Here is a 12,109-nt window from a genome sequence, read left to right on the forward strand (position 1 = left end):
TGTTGTCCCAACTGGACATGGGGACTCTCTTCACCTTCAGGTAAAAACACATTCAGTCCAAGGCTGAGCTGTTGTCCCAACTGGACATGGGGACTCTCTTCACCTTCAGGTAAAAACACATTCAGTCCAAGGCTGAGCTGTTGTCCCTACTGGACATGGGGACTCTCTTCACCTTCAGGTAAAAACACATTCAGTCCAAGGCTGAGCTGTTGTCCCAACTGGACATGGGGACTCTCTTCACCTTCAGGTAAAAACACATTCAGTCCAAGGCTGAGCTGTTGTCCCTACTGGACATGGGGACTCTCTTCACCTTCAGGTAAAAACACATTCAGTCCAAGGCTGAGCTGTTGTCCCAACTGGACATGGGGACTCTCTTCACCTTCAGGTAAAAACACATTCAGCAGCATTACACTACACGCACGGTGTGTCCCTCAGCTGCAGAGGGTTGGGATCACCACTGGGCCAGTCTTCTGAACCTCTGTCCCCCTCCAGCTGGTCCTGTACCCTGTTTAAATAAAGTGGAGAAATACCTACACATGTTATTTAAAACAAAGCACTTAAAGGGATGGCCCACTGGGCCAGTCTTCTGAACCTCTGTCCCCCTCCAGCTGGTCCTGTACCCTGTTTAAATAAAGTGGAGAAATGCCTACACATGTTATTTAAAACAAGGCACTTAAAGGGATGGTCCACTGGGCCAGTTTCTGAACCTCTGTCCCCCTCCAGCTGGTCCTGTACCCTGTTTAAATAAAGAAATACCTACGTTATTTAAAACAAAACACTTAAAGGGATGGGACACATTCTCATTAGTTAAGCAGCAGCACAGATGTTACTTTGCCATTTGCCTGCCAACGACTGAAATGATCATTTAAAGGTACAACATCAATCTGTCTCTGGCGCTAAGGGATAAAGGGATGCCTCGTTAAATGAAGGTTTAATAAATAAAATAAAGACTCCTGGTGTTTAAATCCAAGCTGCAGTGTAGATGTTTGTTTGTCTTTTAACACAGAGATTGTTTTTGATCGTTAACATGACAGATTGAGCCACAGAGCCCAGAAAGTTGGGTTCAATCAGTACTCAACTAGAAGACTCCCAGATGGGTTCAATCACTACTCAGCTAGAAGAATCCCAGATGGGTTCAATCACTACTCAGCTAGAAGACGCCTAGATAGATGGGTTCAATCCCTCCTCAGCTAGAAGACTCCCAGATGGGTTCAATCACTACTCAGCTAGAAGACTCCTAGATAGTTGGGTTCAATCACTACTCAGCTAGAAGACTCCCAGATAGTTGGGTTCAATCACTACTCAGCTAGAAGGACTCCCAGATAGTTGGGTTCAATCACTACTCAGCTAGAAGACTCCCAGTTGGGTTCAATCACTACTCAGCTAGAAGACTCCCAGTTGGGTTCAATCACTACTCAGCTAGAAGACTCCCAGTTGGGTTCAACCACTACTCAACTAGAAAACTCCCAGATGGGTTCAATCACTACTCAACTAGAAGACTCCCAGTTGGGTTCAATCACTACTCAACTAGAAAACTCCCAGATGGGTTCAATCACTACTCAGCTAGAAGACTCCCAGATAGATGGGTTCAATCCCTCCTCAACTAGAAGACTCATATAGTTGTGTTCAATCACTACTCAGCTAGAAGACTCCCAGATAGTTGGGTTAAATCACTCCTCAGCTAGATGGGCTCCCAGATGGGTTCAATCCCTCCTCAGCTAGATGGGCTCCCAGATGGGTTCAATCCCTCCTCAGCTAGATGGGCTCCCAGATGGGTTCAATCCCTCCTCAGCTAGATGGGCTCCCAGATGGGTTCAATCCCTCCTCAGCTAGATGGGCTCCCAGATGGGTTCAACCACTCAGCTAGATGGGCTCCCAGATGGGTTCAACCCCTCAGCTAGATGGGCTCCCAGATGGGTTCAACCACTCAGCTAGGTGGGCTCCCAGATGGGTTCAACCACTCAGCTAGATGGGCTCCCAGATGGGTTCAACCACTCAGCTAGGTGGGCTCCCAGATGGGTTCAACCACTCAGCTAGATGGGCTCCCAGATGGGTTCAACCACTCAGCTAGATGGGCTCCCAGATGGGTTCAACCACTCAGCTAGATGGGCTCCCAGATGGGTTCAACCACTCAGCTAGATGGGCTCCCAGATGGGTTCAACCACTCAGCTAGATGGGCTCTCAGATGGGTTCAACCACTCAGCTAGATGGGCTCCCAGATGGGTTCAACCACTCAGCTAGATGGGCTCCCAGATGGGTTCAACCACTCAGCTAGATGGGCTCCCAGATGGGTTCAACCACTCAGCTAGATGGGCTCCCAGATGGGTTCAACCACTCAGCTAGATGGGCTCCCAGATGGGTTCAACCACTCAGCTAGATGGGCTCCCAGATGGGTTCAACCACTCAGCCAGATGGGCTCCCAGATGGGTTCAACCACTCAGCTAGATGGGCTCCCAGATGGGTTCAACCACTCAGCTAGATGGGCTCCCAGATGGGTTCAACCACTCAGCTAGATGGGATCCCAGATGGGTTCAACCACTCAGCTAGATGGGCTCCCAGATGGGTTCAACCCCTCAGCTAGATGGGCTCCCAGATGGGTTCAACCACTCAGCTAGATGGGCTCCCAGATGGGTTCAACCACTCAGCTAGATGGGCTCCCAGATGGGTTCAACCACTCAGCTAGATGGGATCCCAGATGGGTTCAACCACTCAGCTAGATGGGCTCCCAGATGGGTTCAACCACTCAGCTAGATGGGCTCCCAGATGGGTTCAACCACTCAGCTAGATGGGCTCCCAGATGGGTTCAACCACTCAGCTAGATGGGCTCCCAGATGGGTTCAACCACTCAGCTAGATGGGCTCCCAGATGGGTTCAACCACTCAGCTAGATGGGCTCCCAGATGGGTTCAACCACTCAGCTAGATGGGCTCCCAGATGGGTTCAACCACTCAGCTAGATGGGCTCCCAGATGGGTTCAACCACTCAGCTAGATGGGCTCCCAGATGGGTTCAACCACTCAGCTAGATGGGCTCCCAGATGGGTTCAACCACTCAGCTAGATGGGCTCCCAGATGGGTTCAACCACTCAGCTAGATGGGCTCCCAGATGTAAACTCTAATCAGAAGGTGTCACACTATCTCCATGTAGGTTTTTTTGTGCCATTTTTTATTTATTCATTCAACCTTTTATTTAACTCGGCAAGTCAGTTAAGAACAAATTCTTATTTACAATGAAGGCCTACCGGGGAACAGTGGGTTAACTGCCTTGTTCAGGGGGCAGAACGACAGATTTTTACCTTGTCAGCTCGGGGATTCAATCTAGCAACCTTTCAGTTACTAGTCCCACACTCTAAAGCACTAGACTACCTGCCGCCCCACAATCCCTCCTCACCCTCCTTGGCAATAAAGTATTGAATGTTCTCCCTGCTAGATACCATGTCTGGACGAAGGGTCATGCTCCCACTAACTTTGCTAAGTGGAGGACTGCCACCACGCCGTACAGGGTCCAGTGGGAAGCGGACTTTGAACCATATGTGATGGTGAGACGGGACAGTCCAGAGTACGACAGACGCTTCGTTGGCTTTGGGTGGAATAAAGTGGCTCATATTATGGAGCTGGACGCACAGGTACTGAACACACCTTTTACTCATCACTCTCTGTCACTCACAGGTACTGAACACACCTTTTACCCATCACTCTGTCACTCACATGTACTGGACACACCTTTTACCCATCACTCTGTCACTCACAGGTACTGGACACACCTTTACCCATCACTCTGTCACTCACAGGTACTGAACACACCTTTACCCATCACTCTGTCACTCACAGGTACTGGACACACCTTTACCCATCACTCTGTCACTCACAGGTACTGGACACACCTTTTACCCATCACTCTGTGACTCACAGGTACTGGACACACCTTTTACCCATCACTCTGTCACTCACAGGTACTGGACACACCTTTACCCATCACTCTCACTCACAGATACTGAACACACCTTTACCCATCACTCTGTCACTCACAGGTACTGGACACACCTTTTACCCATCACTCTGTGACTCACAGGTACTGGACACACCTTTTACCCATCACTCTGTCACTCACAGGTACTGGACACACCTTTACCCATCACTCTCACTCACAGATACTGAACACACCTTTACCCATCACTCTGTGACTCACAGGTACTGGACACACCTTTACCCATCACTCTGTCACTCACAGGTACTGGACACACCTTTACCCATCACTCTGTCACTCACAGGTACTGGACACACCTTTTACCCATCACTCTGTCACTCACAGGTACTGGACACACCTTTCACCCAACACTCTGTCACTCACAGGTACTGAACACACCTTTACCCATCACTCTGTCACTCACAGGTACTGGACACACCTTTTACCCATCACTCTGTCACTCACAGGTACTGAACACACCTTTACCCATCACTCTGTCACTCACAGGTACTGGACACACCTTTTACCCATCACTCTGTCACTCACAGGTACTGGCCACACCTTTTACCCAACACTCTGTCACTCACAGGTACTGAACACACCTTTACCCATCACTCTGTCACTCACAGGTACTGGACACACCTTTTACCCATCACTCTGTGACTCACAGGTACTGGACACACCTTTTACCCATCACTATGTCACTCACAGGTACTAAACACACCTTTACCCATCACTCTGTCACTCACATGTACTGAACACACCTTTACCCATCACTCTCTGTCACTCACAGGTACTGGACACACCTTTACCCATCACTCTGTCACTCACAGGTACTGAACACACCTTTTACCCATCACTCTGTCACTCACAGGTACTGGACACACCTTTACCCATCACTCTGTCACTCACAGGTACTGGACATACCTTTACCCATCACTCTGTCACTCACATGAGTTAGTGATGCTCTCTTAGTGATTCTAACTCTGTCCTCTGTCCTCTCTCCCAGCAGTATGAGTTAGTGATGCTGTCTTAGTGATTCTAACTCTGTCCTCTGTCCTCTCTCCCAGCAGTATGAGTTAGTGATGCTGTCTTAGTGATTCTAACTCTGTCCTCTGTCCTCTCTCCCAGCAGTATGAGTTAGTGATGCTGTCTTAGTGATTCTAACTCTGTCCTCTGTCCTCTCTCCCAGCAGTATGAGTTAGTGATGCTGTCTTAGTGTTTCTGACTCTGTCCTCTGTCCTCTCTTCTAGCAGTATGAGTTAGTGATGCTGTCTTAGTGTTTCTAACTCTGTCCTCTGTCCCAGCAGTATGAGTTAGTGATGCTGTCTTAGTGTTTCTAACTCTGTCCTCTGTCCTCTGTCCCAGCAGTATGAGTTAGTGATGCTGTCTTAGTGTTTCTGTCCTCTGTCCTCTCTTCTAGCAGTATGAGTTAGTGATGCTGTCTTAGTGTTTCTAACTCTGTCCTCTGTCCTCTGTCCCAGCAGTATGAGTTAGTGATGCTGTCTTAGTGTTTCTAACTCTGTCCTCTGTCCTCTGTCCCAGCAGTATGAGTTAGTGATGCTGTCTTAGTGTTTCTGTCCTCTGTCCTCTCTTCTAGCAGTATGAGTTAGTGATGCTGTCTTAGTGTTTCTAACTCTGTCCTCTGTCCTCTGTCCCAGCAGTATGAGTTAGTGATGCTGTCTTAGTGTTTCTGTCCTCTGTCCTCTCTTCCAGCAGTATGAGTTAGTGATGCTGTCTTAGTGTTTCTAACTCTGTCCTCTGTCCTCTCTACCAGCAGTATGAGTTAGTGATGCTGTCTTAGTGTTTCTAACTCTGTCCTCTGTCCTCTGTTCTCTCTCCCAGCAGTATGAGTTAGTGATGCTGTCTTAGTGTTTCTAACTCTGTCCTCTGTCCTCTCTTCTAGCAGTATGAGTTAGTGATGCTGTCTTAGTGATTCTAACTCTGTCCTCTGTCCTCTCTCCCAGCAGTATGAGTTAGTGATGCTGTCTTAGTGTGTCTAACTCTGTCCTCTCTCCCAGGAGTATGAGTTAGTGATGCTGTCTTAGTGTTTCTAACTCTGTCCTCTGTCCTCTCTTCCAGGAGTATGAGTTAGTGATGCTGTCTTAGTGTTTCTAACTCTGTCCTCTGTCCTCTCTTCCAGCAGTATGAGTTAGTGATGCTGTCTTAGTGTGTCTAACTCTGTCCTCTGTCCTCTCTCCCAGCAGTATGAGTTAGTGATGCTGTCTTAGTGTGTCTAACTCTGTCCTCTCTCCCAGGAGTATGAGTTAGTGATGCTGTCTTAGTGTTTATAACTCTGTCCTCTGTCCTCTGTCCCAGCAGTATGAGTTAGTGATGCTGTCTTAGTGTGTCTAACTCTGTCCTCTGTCCTCTCTCCCAGCAGTATGAGTTAGTGATGCTGTCTTAGTGTGTCTAACTCTGTCCTCTCTCCCAGGAGTATGAGTTAGTGATGCTGTCTTAGTGTTTCTAACTCTGTCCTCTGTCCTCTCTTCCAGGAGTATGAGTTAGTGATGCTGTCTTAGTGTTTCTAACTCTGTCCTCTGTCCTCTCTTCTAGCAGTATGAGTTAGTGATGCTGTCTTAGTGTTTCTAACTCTGTCCTCTGTCCTCTGTCCTCTCTACCAGCAGTATGAGTTAGTGATGCTGTCTTAGTGGTTCTAACTCTGTCCTCTGTCCTCTCTTCCAGCAGTATGAGTTAGTGATGCTGTCTTAGTGTTTCTAACTCTGTCCTCTCTTCCAGCAGTATGAGTTAGTGATGCTGTCTTAGTGTTTCTAACTCTGTCCTCTGTCCTCTGTCCCAGGAGTATGAGTTTGTGGTTCTGCCCAACGCCTATATGATCCACATGCCTCACGCTCCCAGTTTCGACATCACCAAGTTCCGGTCCAACAAGCAGTACCGGGTCTGCCTGAAGACCCTGAAGGAGGAGTTCCAACAGAACATGTCTAGACGATACGGCTTCGCTGCCCTCAAATACATGACTGCAGAGAACAACAGCTAGCCAACACCGATGAGCCAGGACACTCTGACCCGTTAATGACTACACTACCCATAACACCCTCCTCTAAGGCCGTCTAGGACTACACTACTACCCAGGACTCCTCTGGGCCGGGCAGAGGAGAGGGAAAGGGCGGTGGATTCTAAGGACAGTCGATGTAGTCAGGAGTGGACAGAATGGTTACTAAAAGACTCTTACCGCGAACTCTGACCTTTGTGCCAACCGATCATGAGGTTTAAATTGTGAGCTCTGATTCTTGTGAACTCTCACCTTTAGTTTTGGGGTTATGACCTGGTTTGAGACAAACCAGCGTTAACCAACTGAAGGGTAACCGGGGGTAACCGTAAGGTCGTTGTGTCCCGAACATTGTTTAACCCCTCCGAGGACGGAGGGAGCAACCTGTCCAGAAGCTGCTGACCTGGTTTCCATCTGGTTTCTGGCTGGACGAGGAAGCTGCTGACCTGGTTTCCATCTGGTTTCTGGCTGGACGAGGAAGCTGCTCTGGTTTCTGGCTGGCTGGACGAGGAAGCTGCTGCTGTGAAGGATGAGTCAGTAGAGGCTGGTCTGGACTCCTACAACTCTCTGCCCTTCTCTAACAGAACTACTGGACATCACTATGGGAGGGAGGGAGGGAGAGAGAGAGGGAAGGAAGGAAGGAAGGAGGGAAGGAGGGAGGGAGGGAGGGAGGGAGGGAAGGAAGGAGGGAGAGAGGGAGGGAAGGAGAGAGGGAGGGAAGGAAGGAAGGAGAGAGGGAGGGAAGGAAGGAGAGAGGGAGGGAGGGAGGGAGAGGGAGAGAGGGAAGGAGGGAGGGAAGGAGGGAGGGAGGGAAGGAAGGAGGGAAGGAGGGAGAGAGGGAGGGAAGGAGGGAGGGAAAGAGGGAAAGAGGGAGAGAGGGAGAGAGGGAAGGAGCGGGGGAGATGGACTGACTGAAGCCTTGGACTTGGAAAGCAGACAAGACATTTGTTCTGTCTCTGTGCCATATCTGGAAGACCAGCAGCTCGTTCCCAGCCGCTGTTTGTTGGGATAAATGTAATGTGGTGTCTGCCTGCAGGACAACGAGCGAGAACTGAGGAGAGAGAACACAAAGCTGGGAATCATTGTGTGCTTTACATTATGTCCGTACACTGCAAAACAGAATTATTATTTTGTGTCGTAAAAATAAAAAATAAAACAATTTAACTGACAGACAACGTATCCAAGTTTCACACCAATAAAAATGCAAATTATGTTGCTCAGCGATAAGAGTGACAAAAACATCAGAGCCTCAACAGAATCAGAAACGTCAGAGAGTCTAGACATCTCTGGATGACTGACACATGGGAGTGAGTCCCAATGTCAGTCCCAAATGGCTCCCTACTCCCTATATAGTGCACTACTTTACACCAGAGCCATATTCCCTATATAGTGCACTACTATAGACCAGGGCCCTATTCCCTATAAAGTGCACCACTTTAGACCAGAGCTCTATTCCCTATATAGTGCACTACTTTAGACCAGGGCCCTACTCCCTATATAGTGCACTACTATAGACCAGAGCCCCATGAGTCATGGTCAAAAGTAGTGCACTATATAGGGAATAGGGCTCTGGTCTATAGTAGTGCACTATATAGGGAATAGGGCTCTGGTCTAAAGTAGTATACTATATAGGGAATAGGGCTCTGGTCTAAAGTGGTGCACTATATAGGGAATAGGGCTCTGGTCTAAAGTAGTATACTATATAGGGAATAGGGCTCTGGTCTAAAGTGGTGCACTATATAGGGAATAGGGCTCTGGTCTAAAGTATTGCACTATATAGGGAATAGGGCTCTGGTCTAAAGTGGGGCACTATATAGGGAATAGGGCTTTGGTCTAAAGTGGTGCACTATATAGGGAATAGGGCTCTGGTCTAAAGTAGTGTACTATATAGGGAATAGGGCTCTGGTCTAAAGTAGTGTACTATATAGGGAATAGGGCTCTGGTCTAAAGTAGTGCACTATATAGGGAATAGGGCTCTGGTCTAAAGTAGTGCACTATATAGGGAATAGGGCTCTGGTCTAAAGTAGTGCACTATATAGGGAATAGGGCTCTGGTCTAAAGTAGTGTACTATATAGGGAATAGGGCTCTGGTCTAAAGTAGTGCACTATATAGGGAATAGGGCTCTGGTCTAAAGTAGTGTACTATATAGGGAATAGGGCTCTGGTCTAAAGTAGTGTACTATATAGGGAATAGGGCTCTGGTCTAAAGTAGTGCACTATATAGGGAATAGGGCTCTGGTCTAAAGTAGTGTACTATATAGGGAATAGGGCTCTGGTCTAAAGTAGTGCACTATATAGGGAATAGGGCTCTGGTCTAAAGTAGTGTACTATATAGGGAATAGGGCTCTGGTCTAAAGTAGTGCACTATATAGGGAATAGGGCTCTGGTCTAAAGTAGTGTACTATATAGGGAATAGGGCTCTGGTCTAAAGTAGTGTACTATATAGGGAATAGGGCTCTGGTCTAAAGTAGTGTACTATATAGGGAATAGGGCTCTGGTCTAAAGTAGTGCACTATATAGGGAATAGGGCTCTGGTCTAAAGTATTGCACTATATAGGGAATCGGGCTCTGGTCTAAAGTAGTGCACTATATAGGGAATAGGGCTCTGGTCTAAAGTAGTGTACTATATAGGGAATAGGACTCTGGTCTAAAGTAGTGCACTATATAGGGAATAGGGCTCTGGTCTAAAGTAGTGTACTATATAGGGCTCTGGTCTAAAGTAGTGTACTATATAGGGAATAGGGCTCTGGTCTAAAGTAGTGCACTACGTAGGGAATAGGGTGCCATAGTGAGCTACTCCGTCTGCTACATTTAGTTCCAGTCTGATATGGATCAGAACCAGCCTCCTGTCTCATATGACAGTACAGGGTTGATATGGATCAGAACCAGTCTCCTGGCTCATATGACAGTACAGGGTTGATATGGATCAGAACCAGCCTCCTGGCTCATATGACAGTACAGGGTTGATATGGATCAGAACCAGTCTCCTGGCTCATATGACAGTACAGGGTTGATATGGATCAGAACCAGCCTCCCGGCTCATATGACAGTACAGGGTTGATATGGATCAGAACCAGTCTCCTGGCTCATATGACAGTACAGGGTTGATATGGATCAGAACCAGCCTCCTGGCTCATATGACAGTACAGGGTTGATATGGATCAGAACCAGCCTCCTGGCTCATATGACAGTACAGGGTTGATATGGATCAGAACCAGCCTCCTGGCTCATATGACAGTACAGGGTTGATATGGATCAGAACCAGTCTCCTGGCTCATATGACAGTACAGGGTTGATATGGATCAGAACCAGTCTCCTGGCTCATATGACAGTACAGGGTTGATATGGATCAGAACCAGCCTCCCGGCTCATATGACAGTACAGGGTTGATATGGATCAGAACCAGCCTCCCGGCTCATATGACAGTACAGGGTTGATATGGATCAGAACCAGTCTCCCGGCTCATATGACAGTACAGGGTTGATATGGATCAGAACCAGTCTCCTGGCTCATATGACAGTACAGGGTTGATATGGATCAGAACCAGCCTCCTGGCTCATATGACAGTACAGGGTTGATATGGATCAGAACCAGCCTCCTGGCCCATATGACAGTACAGGGTTGATACGGATCAGAACCAGTCTCCTGGCTCATATGACAGTACAGGGTTGATATGGATCAGAACCAGCCTCCTGGCTCATATGACAGTACAGGGTTGATATGGATCAGAACCAGTCTCCTGGCTCATATGACAGTACAGGGTTGATATGGATCAGAACCAGCCTCCTGGCTCATATGACAGTACAGGGTTGATATGGATCAGAACCAGTCTCCTGGCTCATATGACAGTACAGGGTTGATATGGATCGGAACCAGTCTCCCGGCTCATATGACAGTACAGGGTTGATATGGATCGGAACCAGCCTCCCGGCTCATATGACAGTACAGGGTTGATATGGATCAGAACCAGTCTCCCGGCTCATATGACAGTACAGGGTTGATATGGATCAGAACCAGCCTCCTGGCTCATATGACAGTACAGGGTTGATATGGATCAGAACCAGCCTCCTGGCTCATATGACAGTACAGGGTTGATATGGATCAGAACCAGCCTCCTGGCTCATATGACAGTACAGGGTTGATATGGATCAGAACCAGTCTCCTGGCTCATATGACAGTACAGGGTTGATATGGATCAGAACCAGTCTCCTGGCTCATATGACAGTACAGGGTTGATATGGATCAGAACCAGCCTCCTGGCTCATATGACAGTACAGGGTTGATATGGATCAGAACCAGCCTCCTGGCTCATATGACAGTACAGGGTTGATATGGATCAGAACCAGTCTCCTGGCTCATATGACAGTACAGGGTTGATATGGATCAGAACCAGTCTCCTGGCTCATATGACAGTACAGGGTTGATATGGATCAGAACCAGCCTCCTGGCTCATATGACAGTACAGGGTTGATATGGATCAGAACCAGCCTCCTGGCCCATATGACAGTACAGGGTTGATACGGATCAGAACCAGTCTCCTGGCTCATATGACAGTACAGGGTTGATATGGATCAGAACCAGCCTCCTGGCTCATATGACAGTACAGGGTTGATATGGATCAGAACCAGTCTCCTGGCTCATATGACAGTACAGGGTTGATATGGATCAGAACCAGCCTCCTGGCTCATATTACAGTACAGGGTTGATATGGATCAGAACCAGTCTCCTGGCTCATATGACAGTACAGGGTTGATATGGATCAGAACCAGTCTCCCGGCTCATATGACAGTACAGGGTTGATATGGATCGGAACCAGCCTCCCGGCTCATATGACAGTACAGGGTTGATATGGATCAGAACCAGTCTCCCTGCTCATATGACAGTACAGGGTTGATATGGATCAGAACCAGTCTCCTGGCTCATATGACAGTACAGGGTTGATATGGATCAGAACCAGCCTCCTGGCTCATATGACAGTACAGGATTGATATGGATCAGAACCAGTCTCCTGGCTCATATAACAGTACAGGGTTGATATGGATCAGAACCAGTCTCCCGGCTCATATGACAGTACAGGGTTGATATGGATCAGAACCAGTCTCCTGGCTCATATGACAGTACAGGGTTGATATGGA

The 12,109-nt window shown here is 48.0% G+C and overlaps 1 protein-coding gene across 2 annotated transcripts in view; it reads left to right on the forward strand.

Annotated features, from left to right (window-relative positions):
• Nucleotides 1-7,454, forward strand: part of LOC139533448 (xylosyl- and glucuronyltransferase LARGE1) — a gene marked incomplete at its 5' end in the record, with an annotated part of 45,351 nt that extends 37,897 nt beyond the window's left edge. Inside the window, 3 exon segments of one of the 2 annotated variants that reach the window (XR_011666752.1) lie at nucleotides 3,428-3,623; nucleotides 3,749-4,878; nucleotides 6,765-6,955. Coding sequence is in view for 1 of the 2 variants with exons in the window: in XM_071331476.1 (XP_071187577.1) it covers nucleotides 3,428-3,623; nucleotides 6,765-6,962 (394 nt within the window). 2 annotated transcript variants of the gene reach the window in all.
• Nucleotides 7,455-12,109: the final 4,655 nt, after the last annotated feature.

The sequence above is a fragment of the Salvelinus alpinus genome, chromosome 11 (genome assembly GCF_045679555.1).
Source record: "Salvelinus alpinus chromosome 11, SLU_Salpinus.1, whole genome shotgun sequence".
NCBI classification, from domain to species: domain Eukaryota; kingdom Metazoa; phylum Chordata; class Actinopteri; order Salmoniformes; family Salmonidae; genus Salvelinus; species Salvelinus alpinus.